The following is a 20,321-nucleotide window of genomic DNA, read 5'->3' on the forward strand; positions in this document are numbered from 1 at the left end:
AGCAGGTGCACGTAACTCAAATCTAATTTGGATGCTTCCCGGGGGAGAGGATGCCTGATGAGAGCTCCGAAGGAGGGCGACTGGGAGTCAGCCTTTGAGGGAGGGCGGCCCAGGCAAAGGCGGAGAGGCCTGAAATGCTTGATGCCTCCCGGAGGTGGGAGTCCCAGGGAGGCTCAGGTCCGGATGGGACAGGCGTCAGGGGTCCACTGAGGCGAGCTCATCCCGGGAGCCGTCTGGGGTCACATTGGTCCCCATGGTTAAGATGCTCACTCTGAGTGCGGTTCAACGGAGAGGCTGGCGGTGGTGGTGAGTTGGGGCTGGGCAGGGCATCACCTAGGGAGGGACACCGGGGGCGTGGCGGTGGCGTGGACTGTTCAGGAGGCGTCACGATGACAGCAGCCTCAGGATGAGCACGTTCTGTGCCAGGTACTGTTCTAAGAATTTTTCACATATGAACTAATCATAAAAATCTTACGAGATAGGAAGTGGAATGATCCACGTTTTACAGATGAGGAAACCGAGACTTGAGGTATTAACTTGCCCAGATTCACACCGCTAGTAAGTAGCCAGGCTCCCCCTTGGTGTTGTCCTCCTTTCTAATGGACAGGACTTGATGGTGGGTTGGATGTGGGGGCCCAAGAAAGGTCAAGAATGATCCCCTGGCTCTGGCTAGGGCAGCTCCTGGAGAGGTCAGCAAGAGAAGAGCAGCTTTGGGGGAAGGTGCGGCGTTCAGGACTGGCCGCATGGAGTGGGAGGATGTCCATCTGTGGTCTGGAGGTCGGAGGACACGGTGAGGCTGGAGGGTCACACAGGGACACACTCACCATGGGGAGGGCCTCAGAGTGACTTGCTGTGCCCCACTGGCCTGGCCTGACAGCTGGGATGCAGAGATGGACCAGGGCTCTGCTCCTGACTCACACGTGTGTGGACCTTGGCAGGTCTGAGGTGCCTGAACCATCTGAGACGAGGGGGCCCGCGTCCTGGGTTGCCCTTACTGCCCTCTCATGGTTCTTCGAGGATTTGGCTAAAACTGCTTCTGCTAAAGCCTGGCCCCCTTGATGCACCCTCCCCAGGATAGGAGGCCCCGGGCCCAGATCAGAAGCCTTGGAGGAGGCTCTCACGCTCTGAGGATCGCACAAATGACTCTCCAGGAGAGAGTCATCAGGACTGATCCCCTCAGGCACCCCCCGAGGCCACCCACAGCCCTGGGACCACAGCAAGAGGGCCTCGTCCGCCTCTGGCTCTGTGCTGAGCCTCAGCACAGCTGAGCAGCAGGGAAGCCGGGTGCTGGGCTCCCGAGCCAGCTTGCCTGGCTGACCAGCGGCTGCTCACCCGCTTCCTTGGCCAGCCCCTGCCCAGGGCGCCAACGTCAGTGTCCTTCCTTCCGTCAGCCCCTTTTCCTGCCCTCATCTTCCCTCTCCCCCCGGCCAGTGGCGCCCTCTCTGTTCTTCTGGCTCGGCCCTGTCCTCTCATTTCTGGATCCAGCTGCCCACCACACATCTGGGTGTCCTGCCAGCACGTTCATCTCATTCTCTGCCATCTTCCTAAAACTGCCGTGCCACCTCCACTTTAGCCCTGCAGTGCGTTCCAGTTAGGAAAAGCCCCAGCTCTTCTCCTGGTGGGCAGGTCTCTCTGTCTTCACTCCCTGCCTCACGGACCCCAGCAGTCCTACCCTCTAGCCTCTTCAGACCCACTCTGCACATGTTTCCTCCTGCCCCTGAGGCTTCCCCTTGTGCGTATACTGCTGCTTCTGCTAGAACACCCTTCCTGCTCTTTCTGGCCTGCCCAGCTCCTGCTGGCCCTGACAGGTGCGGCGAGAGGCTGCTTCCTCCAGGAAGTACTCCTGACTCTGAGGCTGTCCAGTGGGGGCTCCCCCAAGGCAGAGCTGGACCCAGCCCCCAGCCAGGACCAGCAGAGCTGTTGCGCACGAGGAGTGAAATGAACGACCCTGCAGCCCGTTCACCTTTCAGACTGGACACTGCTCCCCTCCCCGGGGCCTGCCCCGATACAGGCGCCCACTCACGGCGGCGTTAGGCAGCGACTTCGTGAGCATCCCAGTTCTGTTGTCAGCCTGCGCTGGGCCTGCTTACCATTTGCAAGTCAGCCAGGGTTGATGGGGCAACTGCCCCTGTTGGGGGTTTGGGGCACAGTGTCATCCAGTCTCTTCTTCAGGGTCTCCCTTTCTTTCCATACCCCCTGCCTTGGGCTTTTCTGGGGCAGGAAAGGGCCGAGACGTCCTGTTAGTGGCAGTCATGGTCCAGGCTGTTTCTTGGGGAGTCTTGACTGGGCTGGTGGCCTCCGTGAAACTCTCCCTTTGGTGGCCTGTATGGCAGTCCCTCCCCGCTCCCGACCCAGGCTGGGAGCATAAATCACTCGCGTTGGCTCAGCTCTCCACACCCCATTCCAGACCCGCCTGCCCCCACCCTCAGGCCCACTCAGGCCTCCTTCCCAGGCAGGCTCCAGCCAGGACTCTGGCCCAGGCCCCCCTTTACCCACCAAGCATGCCCCTCCGCCACGTTCGAGCGGGCTGGGGATGGAGGCCGTCCCTCTCCTGTCCTGGGGCAGCCCTATCCGCGGCACCCTCGGGGCAGTAAATATTATATTACTACAGGGTGTGCAGTACGTGACCTGAGACAGGTCCCGGGGCTTAAGTTTCCTGAGATGGAGTTTGCGTACTGCTCCCCCCACCCTAAAAATTCAATTAAAAAAAATAACAGGAAAAATGTAGTGCGCCGAGGGCCTGCCAGAGTGGTGTATCTGGCGGCGGCGGTGCCGCTGCGCTCCGGCGGTAATTGGTTCTGCATAGCTCGGGGAAATTGGCAGAAAAATAAATCAGCCGGGAGCCGGAGTCAGACGCTGCAGGGAGGGGAGTATGAGGTGGGGGGGCTACGAGTGGTGGGAGCAGAACTGGCGGAGCGGGTTTGACTGATGTCCTGTTTGGGAGTCAAGGGCTCAGTGGAGGTGGGACAGCCCCCCAGACCTTCAGGCGGGGATAATCTAGAGGGGTCCTGCTGGGAGGGAGGGCACAGACCCGCCCCGCCCCACCCCATCCTGCAGGACCCTTGTGCGTGTACTGGCTGACCTCGGAGGGCTGGTATGGTGAGGAGGAGCCATATATAGGACTACTATAGAGTCCGGTGGGATGGGGGTGGGGGGTCAGAATCCATTGCCTCCAAACAGGATGGAGTTTGAACCCAATCCCTGACTTGGGGCCTAGGGCTGTGTTTCTGGGACTGTATGTCCCCCCGCCCCCGCACCCCACCTCTTCTCCAAAGGCTTCCCAAACAGAGGGTTCTGGGAGGGGTGTTGTGGGGCCGCCCCGGAGTCCACACATCTGTATTGCTGGCTGCCGGCCTCCCCACAGCGTCTGCAGTGGCTTGTCAGGGGTCCATAAATTTCCTTCCTGAAGAAAGTGTACGTACAACAGAATGGATTCGTTTCAGCAAAGGGCAACTTAACATTCAGGCCTCTGCTCCAGGAGGGTGCAGGGGGCAGGGAGGGACCCGCCCGGGGACTTGAGAGCAGAGGCACATCGGCCGGTGTGGTTGGGGAAGGCTTTCTGGAGGAGGTGAGGATGGAGCAGGTCGTGCGGAGAAGATGGTGCACGTGGATCAGGCCCGAGAAGGTGCCCCCAGGGCACACGGAGTGTCCAGCAGGCCGGCTGAGGGTGTGAGGCCTGTTGCGGGGGCCTGTGCACTTACATGTGTACATGCATGTGTGTGCCTGGACTCGGGTGTGCACTGGGCTCCTGCTCATCAGGCACATACCACCTGTTCCTCACAGCCAGCCCCTGCGCAATGTCCAAGAGACGCCCTCTGCCACCTACCTGGACCAGTACCTATACAAGCTGCGCACCCGTCACCTGAGTCAGATCACCGAGGCGGCCTCGGCCCTGAAGCTCGGCCATTGTGAGCTCCCCGCCACCTTGGAGCAGGCTGAGGACTGGCTCCTGCGTCTCCGTGCTCTCGCGGATGAGGTAGCTAACTCTACGAGGCACCTTCCTCCCTGCCTGGAACATCAGACCGGGGAGGGACATGGGGACTGTCTGGACCATGATTCAGCCCAGGCTCCATTGCTGGGTGGCCTTGGGCCGGTGACTTAACCTCTCTGAGCCCCAGTGTCCCCATGTGTAGATGGAGAAGATGCAATGGGAAACTTGGATGTTGTGGGGCCCAGCACAGAGCCTATTGTGTGGTACGTGCTCAATAAATGTCCCCAACTGTGCATAATAAATGCTGCCAAAGTATGTCAGAGACAGAGCAGGGACCAGAACCCAGTGCGCTTGGCTCTAGGTCCAGTGCTGGGGCCTCCTTTCCCAGGAACCAACTCCTCCCTGCCAATCAGCATCTGTCGTCTTCTGCCTCTGGAGGGGCCCTGTGTTTCCTGCCCTCCTTGGATGCCTCTGAGGCGGCTGCATTTGCCGTAACTCTAGGCATCATCATATCTAATCAGAGAGAAGAGGCTCCAGCTTGTCTTCAGGGGCACCCTTTCCCCACCTGCACTGCCCCCCTGTAGGTCAGATGCACCCATCCAGTTCCTTGGGTGACTAGCAGGCCACAGGTGCATCCGGAAAGAGGACAAAGGCCCACTCACATGCCACAGGCAAACCAGTCAGTCGCTGCCCAGCGCCATGTGGGTCCCCTGTGGGGGGTGATGGTGGGAAGGGTCTCCCCAGAAGGAGTGTGCAGAGCAGGGTGGGGCCTGCATGGGGCTCCTGGAGGAGCGAGTTGTTGACGGGGAGAGGGAGGCCCTGGAGGTGGAAGGATGCTCAGGAGGGGAAGGCAGCCTGGAATCGTGGTCCCTGAGAGCCAGTTCCCGAACGGGGTCCCAGGCACGTGGCCAGCTATGTGAGGGGACACACAGGCCAACCCCTCATAATGGCCATGGACTATCTTCTTGGGCTGGTCAAACATGCCTCCCCAAATCATAGCCCAGATGGACCCCAGAGCTCTCAGCACAGGTTGCAATAGGGCTCGGAGAGGTTCAGGTCAGACAGGTGCTGTGGATTGTTTGGGGGCCCCCCGAGAGGCTTGCTCAGACCTGAGTGTGCATCAGAATCCCCTGAAGGGCTCATTAAAACGGATTACAGCCCTTCCCCCCGCAACTCACAGGTCTGGGATGGAGCCTGAGAATTTGCATTTCTGCTACGGGGACCACACTTTGAGAACCTTTGGTATAGTGGTGAGGAACACATATTTGGAGTCAGAAAAATCCAATTCCTAACCTCCTAGATCCTGAATTTCCTCACCTGTCAAATGGGCTGCCCTTCTCTGCCTCCCGGGCTGCTGCAGGGAGTCTGTGAAACAAAGCCTGTGAAGTGCTGGGCAAGTGCTGCTGGAGCCTGAGCCCTGGTCGGAGACCAGCCCCTCCACCCTTCTGGGGCACTGTGCTCACCGGCCTGGGAGGCAGACGGGCCGTACCCAGCTGGCCATCTCTCCCGGGTGCGAGTGCGAGCTGGCAGCTGTTCTCACTCGCAACCAGACGCTCTGAGGGTCTCAGGGGCCTGGAGTTTTGTTCTGAGCTGGTCACTCAGAGCCCACTGTCCCCAGGCCCAGAAAGAGTCAGATCCCAGGATCCCTACTGTCAGAGGGAGCAGGAGTGTCCTCTGGGAAGGGCATACCTGTGATTTGCTGCTGTTCTTGAGAGTGAGGAAGAGGGGAGGTCATCTTAAGGATAATGTCACCTTCCAGGTCCAGTGAAACCCTCCGTATCTGTGCCTGAAGCATTTATTTACCCAGCGTGTGGGGGTGGGGTAGGGGTGAGGAATCGAAGAACTTAGCTCCGGGCTCCAGGCAGGAGTGTCTTTTCCCAGAAAATGTGAACTCAGCTCAGTGATTTTTGGCAGCCTCCTCGTGTGAGCCCAGGCAGCCTCATGCCCTGTCCTAGGGGCTCATGGCTGCTGGAGACAGAGGTGCCCAGCTGAACCTGGGAGGTCAAGGGGATGGCCAGGGGTGGGCAGCTGACGGGTGGAAGCCAGGGGGAAGGACCTGTGTGGGCCCTGAGCCAGGGCAGTCAGCTCATGGTGGGCTGTGGGGTGGGGGCCAGGCCTGTCACTTTCCCCACCCTGACTGCCACCTCCTTTCCAGCCCCAGAACAGTCTGCCCGACATCATGATCTGGATGCTGCAGGGAGACAAGCGAGTGGCATACCAGCGGGTGCCCGCCCATGAGATCCTCTTCTCCCGGCGGGGCGCCAACTACTGCGGCAAGAACTGCGGGAAGCTGCAGACGATCTTTCTGAAAGTGGGTTCTTTTTCCTCAAGTCATGATCGTATTTTCTGCACCCAAGGCCTGTCCCCCTCCCCTTCTGTTACCCCTCCAGGCCTCTATCTGCCTCAGAGTCCTTTCCAAGGGCAGAGGGCTTTAGGTAAAACTACTTCCCTTCTCCTCTTTCTCACAAAGTTCCCCAGATCCCACAGACCTGGTCTAGAAAGCGAGCAGGTGGGAGCTGCAGGGGCTGACCCCTGAGGCTATGCTTGCATCCCAGCTGGCCCGCCTTTGGGGCCCTCAGCCCTCAGCCCCACCCTCAGCCTCTAAGAGCCCTGGCACAGACCTGCCCACGCACCCCGCCCAGGAGCCTTGCACTGCAGCTGGGGCCTCACTTGAATTCAAGTTCTTCCCCCTGGGAAGGCTGGTGTCTGGGAGCTGGGAGCTGGGAGCAAGTGTCCTCCCCCGACCCCGTCTCACCCTGCCCCCACCTTTTCTTCTGGTTCCCCTCCTCTAAACACCTGTCCTTGCGCCATCTCCTCTCAGGGGTCTGAGTAGCCTTGGGGTAGGGTGACAGGGAAGTAAGTGGGTACCTGGGAATCCTCTGTTCTCTCTCTAGATTAATGTGGGGACATAGAGCCAAGGCTGCTTGGGTTAGCGTACTGTGGCCTGGAGGTCAGGACGCAATTAGGGGAAGTCCCTCCCTGTGCCGTGGCTGCCCTGGTTCACATGGAGGGCCCCTGTTTGGATAGCTGTCATTGAGGCTGTCCTGCTAGAGGAGGAGGGGCTTTGGGAAGCAGACTGAACCCCTTTCCACTGACTGTTGACTGACTCCAAGTCGTCCTGCTGGCATGGTAAATCGCCTGGCTTTAATCTTTGCCCTCCCTGTGTCTCCCCTCCCATCTACCCAGGACTAACTTTCACCTCTTCTAAGACTCATTGTTGACTAACCTCAGCCTCAGACCCCTGTTGGCCAACCCATTCATGTGTCTGCTGGTCATTCTTGCCACTGCCTGGGCTGGGTAGAGAGGACAGGCTTCACGGTACAGTGTGACTGGGCAGGTTACAGGGCTGGCTGGAATCCTGGGTGCCCCTAAGCCGATTGCCTCGGCTCTCTGAACTGCTGGCTGTCTTCTCGCCTGTAAAATGAAGGTCAGCTGCTTACTTCTTACACTTGGAGAATTGAATTAAGTTACACAGGTCATGGGGTCTTGCTGGCACTAGGTGACCAATGAATGTTAGTTTCTCTCTCCTCTTCTTCCCTTTTCCTTGGGAGCCCCCTTGCTCCCTGGGGTGACCGGAGGCCAACCCGCAGCCAGGGGTGAGCAGCTGTCTGCAGGTGGAGTAACTGACATTTCAGATGAGAGGCCCATTTTGCCTAGAAAGAGGGTGGGGTGTGTCATGCCCCTCCTCCTTGTTCACACGCCACTGAGGGCGCGTTCCCCTTGCACACTTAACCTTCAGCAGCCGGCTTTTCTCTGTCCTAAGCCAGTTCCTTGCCTGGTAGAACAGAAGGGACAGGAAGTCACAGAGCTGCCACATCTGAGCGGGGTTCCCCAGGGAAGGCTGTCTGGCTAAAGTGGAGGTGGGGCAGCGGGAGAGCGCCTGGTGGACGTGCTCCAGTGGGATGAGCTCCAGGCTCTGACCTCTCGGCCCTGTGCAGCTTTGGGGAAATGCAAACTGAAAAATTTCCCTGATTCCAAGCAAAAAAAAAAAAAAAAAAAAAAAAAAAAGGAAAGAAAAAAAAGAAAAAAAGATATAGAATTGTTTCTCGAAGTCTTCCCCACTGAGTTTATGAGCCCCGCCAGTAGCTCCTGAGCAAGTTCTACAAAAATGTTGGCAGCAAGCAGAGACCAAGAAAACATTGGTGTTTCTTAACTTAAACCAAAGTTGGAAAAAATGAGCACCAGCAGAGAGGGAGAGGAGCCCCAAACTAGACATTTCTTTATTTGCTGTTGCTATTTTGGGTCCGGCAGGCTGGCCCCGTCTGGGGGAGGGCAGGGGAGAGACTGGGGGCAGAGGGGGAAGGGGGGTCAGGCATTCCTGCCATCTCTCTGGGGCCGGTGGTTTGGAGGGGAAAAGGCTGCTAACCACCCCAGGGAAGAGGACAGCTGAAGAGAACAGCCATGGGGAGGGTTCCGGGAGGGGTGACACTTGGGGTCAGGGGCTCCTCCAGGCTTCTCCAAGCGTGATTCAAAAGCAGAGAGGCTGAGTGAGGGGTGACAGGGTCATTGTCTTGGCCTGACACCCCTTCCTGATCTTGTTGCCTGGCCGGGGCTCTCTCTCCAGGTATCCGGGCCTCCCCTCTCAGTGGAAACCCCTTACCTCGGCCTCTCTTTTCTCAGCTTGTCAAACTACCTTCTTGTCTTATTCTGCCCCCTCTCTCAGAGGGGATACTCCTTCAAGCTCATGCGCACGACACCGAGGCACTTAATATGTTGCTTCCTCTAAGGCACACCGTTCTTTTCCAAGAGTGAGGAACTTCTGCTCTAGGCCATATCTGACCCTTGATTTCAATCAAATGGAGAAGTAGTTGAGAATACATTTTCTATGTTGGGTTGTTGTGGTTATTCCATTTTGGCAGAGCTTCTGAAAGTTTCAGGCTAAAAAGCATCTGAAGACCAGTGCATAGCGGTTAACATGCTGATAAACACTTGAAAAGGGTAGGGGTATCAGATGATACACCAACATCCAAACAAAAAACAAACAAACAAAAAGCCCAACTGAAAATGAAGGGGGAGACTTTAACCTCTTCACCTTTCAGGCCTGGACCATTGTATCTCCTTCAGAGACATGTTCTATAACTACATTGTCCAATAGGGTAGCCATGTGTGACTATTTAAATGTAAATTAATCAAAATTAAATAAAACTAAAAATTTAGTTCTTCAGTCACACCAGCTACATTTTAAGTGGTTAGTTGTCACCTGGGGCTAGTGGCTACCCTATTGGACCCTGTAGGTATAAATCACTAACAATGCAGCAGAACGGTCCATTGGACAATGCTTTCTAGAAGAGAACAGAAAGGAAGATGTGGGGGGAGAGGAGACAGTGGGGGGATCCTGGTCCCTCCAGAGGGCACATGGGGGGGATGATGCAGCCTTCTCCTTTGATGGGAAGGAACCTCGATAGGTGGGGAGAAGGCATCTGGATCACACACGCCTCTTCCATGAGATTCTGGTGAAGGCCTTCAACAGGGTACACACGAGATGGGGTTTCAGGCTCGTATGCTCATGCCTGGAGGCCCCCTCACATTGAGGCATGCTGAAGGGGACTGTGGGTTTCTGTCCTTCTTTGGCACCTAGTATCCAATGGAGAGCGTGCCCAGAGCCCGGATGCCAGTGCAAATACGTGTGAAGCTCTGGTTCGGGCTCTCTGTGGATGAAAAGGAGTTCAACCGGTTTGCTGAGGGCAAGCTTTCCGTCTTTGCTGAAACCGTGAGTGCCTGCCAACCCACCCCGTGCTCCCTCACCCCCCCAGCTGCTACTGGGCCCCACTAACTTCTCTACTGCTTGCTTTCCAGTATGAGAACCAGACCAAGCTGGCCCTGGTCGGGAACTGGGGCACAACGGGCCTTACCTACCCCAAGTTTTCTGATGTCACGGGCAAGATCAAGCTCCCCAAGGACAGCTTCCGCCCCTCGGCCGGCTGGGCCTGGGCTGGAGATTGGTTCGTGTGTCCAGAGAAGACGTGAGTCGTGGGCAGGGAGGGCCTAGAGACCCATCTGCCCCAGTCCTTTTTTTCCGCCCCAGTCCTTTTTATCCGCCCCAGCCCTTTTTTTCTGCCCCAACCCTTAGGGACGCCTCGGCTCTAATTCATCCCTCTGCCTATTCCCACTACCCCCACCCTGGTCTTAGGGACCGCCACCTGAACTCATTCAGAGCTGGGGGCTAACTAGGCAGCATTCCTTTCTGGAAGGGCCTTAACAGTCAGAGGGTTCTTTATTATGAAACCAAAGTTGGCCTCCATTAGACTTTGCATCTGACTTTGCTTCTGTTGGTCGCAGCCTTCTCCTCCCACTGAAAGCCCACTGCCTCCTCCACATGTTAACGCCTTTCATGCCCTGGGTCCTTTCCTTCTCAGCGTTTCTCAGGACAACATCGTCCTCCTCCATCTCATTGATATCTCTGTCTCTTTCTCTTATTTTTTCCAGCTTGGTTGACATTCGACAACTACATTTAAAAAAATTGAAATATAGGAAACATACAATAAAAAAAATAAAGTAAAAAAAATAAAAAGTTGAAGTATAATTTATATTATAGTCAAGTACTCAATCATTAGTATATAGCTTGATAACTCTTTTCATTTCTACAATAGTCTATTGAGCTTCAACTACCCCAGGCTTAGGTGTCCTCACTTGGTCTTCCCTTTTCCTTATTTATCTTGGGTGGTGATGTATTCTTCTGTCTGTGAGTGTCTCTAGGTCTCCCCTGGTCTCCCCTCTGTCTCCCCTTGACCCTGACCCCTGACCCCTCCTTGCTCTCTCCCCTCTATCTGTCTTATTGTGGCTTGGGGTGAGGCTGATACAGGAAGGTTGGCCCAGATGGGGGCTTCTGATAGGAGAGGCACTGACTGTCCCCTGCCCACAGCCTCCTCCACGACACTGATGCGGGCCACCTGAGCTTCGTGGAGGAGGTGTTTGAGAACCAGACGCGGCTCCCCGGAGGCCAGTGGATCTACATGAGTGACAACTACACAGATGTGGTAAGGGCGTGCTCCCGGGGCAGGGGGGCTCTGCTTTCTTGGAGTCCTGTAAATTTGGGCCCAGGAGAGACCTGTGACTCAAAGAAGGGTGGGACACTTTCTCTCTTGCTCCCATGTCCCCAGCCTCTCTGCTCTGGTTACTAGAGGGACAGTGTGAAGTCCAGCTTGGGTAGAACACTGACCCTGAATCACACCTGAAACTTTGAGAGTGTATGTTGCCAAGTTGCATCTTTTCAGCCTCCCTGATCATGTCTGTTTCTTCTCACGCTTCCCTGTCCTGTGTTGCCCAGAATGGGGAGAAGGTGCTTCCCAAGGATGACATCGAGTGCCCACTGGGCTGGAAGTGGGAAGATGAAGAGTGGTCCACGGACCTCAATCGGGCCGTAGATGAGCAAGGTGGGTGGCACATGGAGCCTGGTGATCCCCACCCTGGTGAGCTCACGAGGTGTGCTGGTGAGGATGGCTGAGTGCAGGGCCCCTTGGCCTGGTGCACTGGCCTTCACTGGGCTAGTTCATCTGCGGGACTTCCTGGGTTAGCCCTCACTTCAAGCTACAGGCCCGGAGTCATTCGCTGCTTGGGAGTCTGAGCAGGCCCCAAATGAAGAGATACCCTCTGCAGAGATGGGGAGTGCCTGGGCGCTGAGTGATGGGTGCCCCTCCCCCAGGCTGGGAGTACAGTATCACCATCCCCCCGGATCGGAAGCCGAGGCACTGGGTCCCTGCTGAGAAGATGTACTACACACATCGTCGGCGGCGCTGGGTCCGCCTACGCAGGAGGGACCTCAGCCAGATGGAGGCGCTGAAGAGGGTGAGCCCAGTGGGTAGTTGGTCGGCATGAGGTCCTGGTGCGGGAAAGCAAGCTGGGAACAGGTGCACACCTGTGTGCATAGACCCACACAGGTATACACAGAACATGTACAAGGCACATGAGCTCACTTGAGATCACATCCAGCACACACACATATCACACCCAGCACAAATACTGATATACACAGATCACAAGTAGCACACATGTCACACCCAGCACACACACATATCACACCTAACGCATGTAATATCACATCCAGCTCTCACACAGAGCATACCCAACACATACAGAGATGCATACAGCTCATACTCAGCACACACACAGCCTACACCCCGCACACACACAGCTCACACCCAGCACTCACACAGACCACACCCAGCATATGCACAGATGCCCACAGACAGATCACATCCAGATGCTCCCAGCTATGCAAGAGGGTCACACTGGGCGTTCACACACAGACCTGGAAGGTGCAAAGACATACCTAGACTATGTCAGTGGCTGGGTGTCCTAGAGGCCAAGTCTGAGACAGAGACTTGCTGCCTGTGGTTTACTGAAGCAGCGCTCTCAGGAGTGCCAGGAGCAAGGATGTGGTCTCAGACAAAGTCAGCTTCGGCCTGAGCCGTGGCCTGGGGAGGGCTTGCCCTGGAGCACCATGGAATCAGCCTCACCTGGAGTCAAAGGGGCTGGAGTTTGCACCTCTTAGTCATCGGTTGTTGGCAGGGGACTGCTGGGGGTGGGCTGGGGCATATACCCTGGGGCACGAATCCACCCCACAAAGCCTGCATCCTTCCACATGGGCACTTCCTGGAGAAAGGGGCCACTGGAGCTGGTAGCTGCGGACTTTACTGGCAGCTGGGGATGAGTGCACTGCATGAGTGCGTTGGCTGATGAAGGGGCCCGGGGTGGGCTTCGTCGGCGTTCACCCGAGGACATGCACACACAGACATGCCCACAGCTGTGCACAGATACCCACGGGGCACAGGAAGACGCAGAGTGAGCACGTGAGCACATGCAGTGCACGCACCTGCTCCCACGGTCTCACAGATGCCCATGATCCACAGCCTCAGGGACCGCCTCCCCCGGGCCCTGAACCAGGCCTTCCCCAGTTCAGGAGCAGCCTTTGGCAGGACCCATGTCCTTTCCTCTCTTTGGGCACAGAGACTCTAGAGTTACATGTCGCTAGGCCCAGGGAAAGGCAAGGCTCTGGGGCAACAAGCTGTTCCTGGTGCCATGAGAGAGACAGACTTCACTCTCCATGAAGGGGATGCTGGGGACAGAGGTGAAGCTTTACCAGGCAGTGTTCCTCCCAGACATGGACGGAGCTGGCCTCTAGGACTGGCAATGGTCGCCGAGCTCATGGCCCGGACCTGAGGCAGTGCCTGAGGACAGTCCCAGGTCACTCTTTCTTGGGAGCTGGAGAAGAAGGGGTCCCCAGGGCTCTCTCCGGGCTCGGTAAAGGGTCCCCTCGGAAGAAGAGCTGGAGGTTCCTCTACGGCTCACCTAGGCCCCGCCTCGGTGAAAACGCTGGGGCTGGGAAATGAGATCTTCATTTTGCCTCTGAATTGCAGGCCCACTTCCATTTTTATAAGCTGGGATGTGAAGAAGAAAAAGGAAATGACAAGAAAACCTTGGATTCATAAAATCTACCGAAAATACAAACAAACAAACAAACCCAAAGCCCAGGCATCACCACTTCATTGGCCTTCCCTTCCTGGCTCCTCAGCTCTCCCCACAGCCTGGGGAGTATCTTCCCTCCTGATGCTCTGACCCAGAGCTCCTGTCTCTGCAGAAGCTGCTCAGAGTGCCACGCCCCCCACAGGCAGCTCCCCCGGGTTTTCCCATCTGGAGGGTGCTGGTGTCTAGTGGGTGGGGAATTGTGGTGGGCAGGAAGGGCGCCGCTGGAGCTGAGCCCAGGGCTCCCTGCAAACCCGCCAGTGGCCTCTGAGTCTGCCCTGTTCTCCCCTCGCAGCACAGGCAGGCGGAGGCAGAGGGTGAGGGCTGGGAGTATGCCTCGCTCTTTGGCTGGAAGTTTCACCTGGAGCACCGCAAGACAGATGCCTTCCGACGCCGCCGCTGGCGCCGCCGCATGGAGCCGCTGGAGAAGACAGGAGCTGCAGCTGTGTTTGCCCTTGAGGGGGCCCTGGTATGTCCCTGTGCCCACTGGGCCTGGGTCGGGTGGGGTGCGGCTGGGGTTCCCAGGGCTGTTCAGGGCTGAGGCAGAGGAGGCAGGGGCCCCAGGATAGAACTTTGGATGGAATGTTGACCAGGTATTGTGGCTTCAGTTCCTCTGGGGTTGCCTGTGGAGACAATGGACACTAGTCTCAGTGTTCTCCTCCAACAAATCAGCTTCAGCACCAGAAGATCTGCTGCTGCTTTGCATAGTCAAGATGGGAGGGGAGTCGGGGGAGAGGGTCTCTGCCCTCTGATGGGCTGGCTTGTGATTAGAGCCAAGGAACCCAGTTCTTCTTGAAGAGGCCGGCTGGCATGGAAGGGCCAGGGAGGCTTTGGCCTGGCCCATGGAGTAGCCAGGGAGGTCCAGTGACCCCTGAATGACCTTGGTTGGACAGGAGTCCCTCAGGGACAGAGGCCGTTGCACAGGAATCCCCAGGAATTTTGGGAGAGATGTGCCTCCAAAACCGAGCCCCAGGCCAGCTGTCCTGCCCCAGTGTGCGCTTTCTGGGACCAGTGGAACTGGGGGCGGCTCAAGGTTATCCGGGGTCTGTGTGATGTGTTCCCGCAAACAGATGAGCAGATCCTACCTGGACAGTCAGAGTTGGGGCTAAGATATGGTGGTCTGTCCCCTGCTCTGTTGGTCTGGGGGTGCCTGGAGGAAGAGTGAGATGCCCAGGTGAGACACCCCCTGTGAAATCCAGCCACAGCTGCCCACCCCCCGGGGGTGCCTGGGGTTGTGGCCCTGAGAGCAGGTCCTACCAGCTGTGCTGGCTGATGGAGTCTGAGTGTATCCATGTGCAGACAGCTGCGCGTGAGCATGTGTGCATGTGCCTGTGTGCGTGCATGAGTATTTGGTTGGGGTGAGAAGCTGTGGGTCTTAGCCCTGGGCTGAGGCTGGGTGCCCATTTGTGGGGCAGCTTGGCTGGGAGGCTGAGGCTGGTGTTCTGTGACTCCCTTGGTCTTGTCAGAAAGGGCCCAGCCATGGCCGTGTGGCTCCAGCTGAGGGGTCGGCACACCTGAGTCAGGGCCAGGTCTGAGGAGGCTGAGGAGGCTGAGGATGCTGGGCAGGAGGCTGAGGAGGCTGGGCAAGTCCTAAGGAGGAGGACTTGTTTCCATCAGGTGGAAAATCAACTCAAATGCCTAAAGAGAGAGGAGGGGTTCAGCGCTTAGATAGCTGGGAAAAGCCTGAGAGGGGAGCGAGGCATTAGGCTCGGTGGGAAGCGGGTTCACACAGTGTCCCAGCCCTCCGTGTTCCTGCTTGGCCTCCTGTCTGGTCTTGTTCTCACATTGGCTCCCTCCACGTGGTAGCAAAGATGGCGCCTGTGACAAAGGCTGGCATCTTCCTGACAGCCAGGAAAGCCCTGCTGGATAAAACAGCTCAGTGACCCTGCATCCTCTGTGGTCCTCACAGTGGAGACTGTGAGGAGGGGGCAATACTGCTTTTCTAGTAGCACCAGTAACAGTCTTGTGTGTGGCTGACTGGCCCCTGGAATGTGGATGAGGAACAGAATGTTCTGATTGGCCATCCTGGGCCACGCTCCTGGTTGCACCACAGGGTTGAGGAGGGGAAAAGAGCTTCAGCAGATGACCCCCGGTCCTGTTCAGTGAGCAGTACGGGGCCAGCGTGGGCCGTTGAGTGGAATGCTCTGGTCAGAGCTGGCCTTCAGAGCCATTAATCAAGTAGCCATGGAGGGTGGTTGGGAGGAAGAGCCCCCCATCAGGGGACCATCAGGAGTTTTGATTAGAGACCCAGGCCAAGGGGACCATCTGGGCTGGGGGCTGTGGGATCAGGGTGGAAGGAAGTGGAGTGGCAGGGCTTGGGGAGGGAAGGGTCAAATGGGCCTCGGAGTCTCCACTGGGTGGACAACGGGGCGACTGCCATCGACAGGCCATGGGGCAGCGGTGAGTTCGTGGTTGGCCCTGGCAAGTCTGACGCACGGTGAGCTGCTGTGTGAGAAAGACGGATGTGGCGGCTGCCGGCCAGGTGACCCAGGGCAGACAGGCCAGGGGGCCCAGGGGCCAAGCAGCTGTGCGGTGATGGGCCACGAGGAGAGAGTGCCCAGGCCAGGGGCGCTTGAAGGCGCACGGGTGGAAGTATGGAAGGGCTCTGGGGCTGGCCAGGGTCTGGGGGAAGAAGGCGAGCAAGGCTGGGGGACCCACAGCCAAGCCCTCGTGGCTTGGTGGCTGGGAGAACGAAGCAGAGCATTTCCTAGAAACAAAGAAACCGATCTGTTTATTATTTCTGTGGGAAAAAAATGTTGTGAGGGAGCATTGAAATCAAATGTCAAGTCAGCAGCACTGAGAAGGTGATGGATTGCAAAACCTATGTGACTCGCCTGTGATATATGGAAGCAACTGACGCAGTGAAGCCGACGGAGTCTGGGGAACTTTGCTGACTTAGAGAACCAGGAGCAGACAGTGGATGGAGGGGCTGCATTCACAGCCTGTAGTTGGAGGACCACCAAGTTTTGGATAGTCTTTAGGTGTGACCGACATTTGGCCAGGGCCATAGGCCCATTTGACAGGAACTGTCTGACCGCTCTGTACTCAAGTGAATTGAACCTCCACTGGCACCAACACACACCCAAACAAACACATGTACATGCTCACACACACATGGCTACACACACACACACTCTCCTTCGTGGTGGTCTTTATATGCTTTCTGCCAGGACCAAGGCCAGCCTGGGCTCCCATCCCTGAGCCTAATGTTCTTCCTCCTGGGATGTACTGATGCCCAGCAAGGCTCAGGGCAGAAGTCCACCCCTGCACGTCAGGTAGGCCGATGGTTGGGTGTCCTGGGTGCCAGGACCCAGCTCCTGTCCCGGGCACTGGTCTTTGTCCACTGGCCAGCGATGCCTGCGGATTTACTTGGTGGGAGTGTGATGGTTCTGGTGAGGCTTGTGAGTGGTAAAGTCTTGGTTCCAATTCTGCTTCTTAGCCGGGGGCGGGTCCTTTATCCCTTTAATGACTCTCTTACCTTGTTATGAAAGTCACTGCATCCTAGAGGTGTTGTAAGGATTAAGGACATGACTCATTAAAGAAGTGCTTCTCAGCCCTAAGGGACACAGGAGCCAGCTGGCGAACTTGTTTAAAATGCACACTCTCGATTCAGTGTGTGGGTGGGGCCCGAGAGTCCCCATCTCTCACAAGCTTCTGGGTGATGCGATGCTGCTGCTCTAAGGACCACCTTTGGGTATTGAGGATGCAAAGTGCATAGTGCATCATGGAGATGAGGGAAGAGGTCACATTGCCCCTCACCTCCCCCGCCCCTCCCCGCCCTGGATGCCTTAGGGAGGGTATGTCCATTCTTGGCTGAAGGTGTGTGGCCAGGGTCCTAGAGAGGGAGGCAGGGAAAGATGACATGTTCTCCCTGCTCCTTGGTGGGAGAAAAGTGTTCTTTACTTCTAATGATCCCCAGATCCGATAGTGGAGGCCTGGCCCATGGGGAATGCCTGTCTGATTAGGAAGAGAGACATTCATATGGGAATGTAAATAAACCCAGTAGAATTTGCTTCTTTGAAGTGCAGGGGTGCAGAGTAAGAGTCATTCCAGAGTGATGGTGTCTAGTAAGGGAGGCTTTTTGGAGGAGGACATGGGAGGCAGAGCTTGAAGGAGTCCAGGGAAGGACGGCAGGTGGTGGCCAGGTGGCCTTCCTGGTAATCTGACATTTCTGGGTGTCCGGGCCCAAGGAGCAGGCCTGTGGCGCCCCCTCGCCTACCACCACTCTCCCCTGGCCCACGTGTTCACCAGCAAGCTGGGCCTCACTTGCCAGCTCTCCTCCTGAAGACGTCTCGCTGGAAGGCAGGCTCTGTCTGCTCATTAGCACGGCAGCCTTTCCCTGAAACCTTCTGCTGGGGCCAAGCCTGGCTCCCTCCACAGAGCAGGAGGCCCTGGCTCCGTCTGCTAATCGTCTGCTGTCTCCATCGTGAGCATTATTTTATTTTCGTATTATTCTTTTTCCAGCTAATATCCTGGCATTCCCAAAGACACCGGGTTTCATAATCTCCCTGGCGTTCCCAGGGAGCTGGGAAGCGGAGCACAAAGCTGCTATTATAGCGCGTTCCATCCAGCCTCTCTCTCCTTGCCCCACACCCCTTGCTGCCGCCACCGCGGGCTCCCACCCAGTCACCCCCTCCTGACGCCACCGGCCTCTCTGGGAACTCTGGTGACGGCTGCTGGGATGAGCTCACAGAATCCGTCCTGTCGCCCTTGCCCTGCGCCTGCCCTCCACGCACAAGGATTTTTCCAGAGCCCTGTCTCGGAGCTTGGCCCTGAGTGTCAGGAAGGGTTTTCTGAGATGCCTGATCCTGGGCAGGGAGGGAAGGAGATGGAGACTCAGCAATTTGTTCTCATATCCTTGGAGTGTTTAGAACTGGAAGAAACTTTCATGTTCGAAAGGCGCTCTCCACCTGGCTTTGGAGCTGCTGGAGCCTCTTGAAATTAGATGCAAAGTTGTGGGTGTGCATGCGATACGCGTGTGCATGCGTGTCTGATGTGTAAACACACGTGTGATGTGTGCGCACACGACATGTGCGTTGTGTGCATGTGCGTGCGATACATGTGTGCAGGTGTGTGCAATGTGTATGATGTGTGTGTACGTGTGATGTGTTTGTGCAATGAGCATATGTGTGTGTGTGATGGGAAATCCTGGCGGAAGGTTCATGGTTTTTTTTGATTCTAAAGGGAATCCAGGATCCCACAGAGGATAGAAAGACACTAAAATCCATTTTACCATGCACCAAAGACCAGGTTGAGACTTTTGTATGCATTGTCTCATTCTAGTCTTACAGTGACCCCAGAAGGCTGGATTCTATTACGATGCCCATTTTATAGTTGGGGAGACTGAGGTTCGGTATGACACTGTCCAATATGGCAGTCACTCACTGTATGTGGCTCTTTAGACTTACATTTAAAGTAATTAAAACAAGAAAATTCAGTTCCCTGGTCATAACAGCCACATTTCCAGTGCTCAGTAGCCACACCTGGCTACTGCACTGGACAGTGCAGCTGAGGGATAGTTCCATTATTGCAGAAAGTATGTTGGATGATGCTGCTCTAGAAAAACTCTGAGCCCGTAATGTTACCCCAGAAGAAACTGAGACCTGAGAAGGGGTTTGCCCAGCGGCCAGCATGAGTCAGTTCTAGACCGAGGCCAGAACAGCGGCTCTTCTGCCCTTTCTCCCTGGGATCTTCCCACTCTTATTCGGGCATAATGGCCTTGAGTAGGGTCCTAGGGAGGGCCCTGGGCACCTGGCTAGAGCTCTAGGCCATGGGCATCACCGTCTGATCTTGTAGCCAGGTAGCTTGGCCTCCCCGAAGCAGCCGGGCAGCTGGAGGGGAGCTGGTAACCAAGGCCCCCACCCAGGAAGCCCCGGGTTGGTTGGCAGAGGCGGAGTCTTGACTTGCAGTGGAGAGGACCTATAGAGAGAGGCATTCCAAGCCCCAGCCAGGGGACAGGGAGGGGCAGCCGGGAACCAGAAGTCCTGGGAGGGGGGTCAGGGAAAGGCTGGTGCCAAAAAGGAGTAATTTGAGACTTGAACTGGCTGAAAAGGAGGAGAGATGTGAGTGGGGAGGGGCGGGGCCATCTCTGGACCTGGATGGAGCCCTGCTGTGTGCAGGGCACCTAGGTATGGCTCCCAGAGCGGCACTGTGAGCAAGGGCAGCGCCAGGGAGGTGAGAGGGGACTTTGCTCCGTTAAGTAACCAGGGCCCACAGCAGGATCTGCTCCTATTGGGAAGTGGCTCCGGGTGTCCCTGGATTCTGTTTCTTAAATATGCTAATTGAGCACCTGTTCTATACTTGGCATTGTGCTAGCAGGGCAGCCTGAGGGCTGGCTGCCCTCTCAAGGAGGGGCATCCCTGCCCCTCCTGCTCCCCGACATAGAAAAACATTTGGGTAATTCCTCTAAATGTGTGCCCCCTAGGTCCGCCTAGCTCAGGGTTTGGATACTGATCTCTGACAGACCTAGCTCTGTGTCTGTGTAGCTGGGACAAAGTACCTGCATATGAATGCTTGTGCGTGTCATAGGTGAGTGGCTGTGCTGGGGGCTCCCATGTCACTGTATGTGCATGAGGGTCTGAATCCACCATTTGTAGAGTGATCTTATAATTCATCACCTGGTCTGGGACGCTATTAGTAGCCATGCTGGAAAGTAGCTGGGGCCATTCCTGGAAAACTGGGACATAGTTATCCTAATTACCGAGGCACTCTGTCATGGGATAAAACCTACTAGAGCATTCTCTGCAACCTCCACATGCGAAGTCGTGGAAACCCTAGAGGGACACAGACACTCGCGCCAGCCCACACGTGGCATCGTGGATTCTCCAGGTTTCCTGATTCCACTCCTCCTCCCCAGGGGCGGCCGGGAGTTTTGCAAGGAGTTTAGCAGCTGCTTCCAAGCTTTGGCTCCAGCTGTAAATTAAATGGG

At 56.5% G+C, this 20,321-nt stretch overlaps 1 protein-coding gene across 18 annotated transcripts in view; it reads left to right on the forward strand.

Annotated features, from left to right (window-relative positions):
* Positions 1–20,321, forward strand: part of DYSF (dysferlin) — a 203,963-nt gene that overhangs the window by 95,308 nt on the left and 88,334 nt on the right. For all 18 annotated transcript variants that reach the window (XM_054586835.1, XM_054586841.1, XM_054586839.1 and 15 more), the window contains 8 exons: positions 3,784–3,976; positions 6,087–6,242; positions 9,510–9,641; positions 9,728–9,894; positions 10,794–10,908; positions 11,199–11,304; positions 11,574–11,716; positions 13,689–13,862. In XM_054586835.1, the coding sequence (XP_054442810.1) occupies positions 3,784–3,976; positions 6,087–6,242; positions 9,510–9,641; positions 9,728–9,894; positions 10,794–10,908; positions 11,199–11,304; positions 11,574–11,716; positions 13,689–13,862 (1,186 nt within the window). The remainder of the gene's footprint in view (positions 1–3,783; positions 3,977–6,086; positions 6,243–9,509; positions 9,642–9,727; positions 9,895–10,793; positions 10,909–11,198; positions 11,305–11,573; positions 11,717–13,688; positions 13,863–20,321) is intronic.

Source organism: Pteronotus mesoamericanus, unplaced genomic scaffold, assembly GCF_021234165.1.
Source record: "Pteronotus mesoamericanus isolate MK-2021 breed Mesoamerican mustached bat unplaced genomic scaffold, CSHL_Meso_final contig_98, whole genome shotgun sequence".
Taxonomy (NCBI): domain Eukaryota; kingdom Metazoa; phylum Chordata; class Mammalia; order Chiroptera; family Mormoopidae; genus Pteronotus; species Pteronotus mesoamericanus.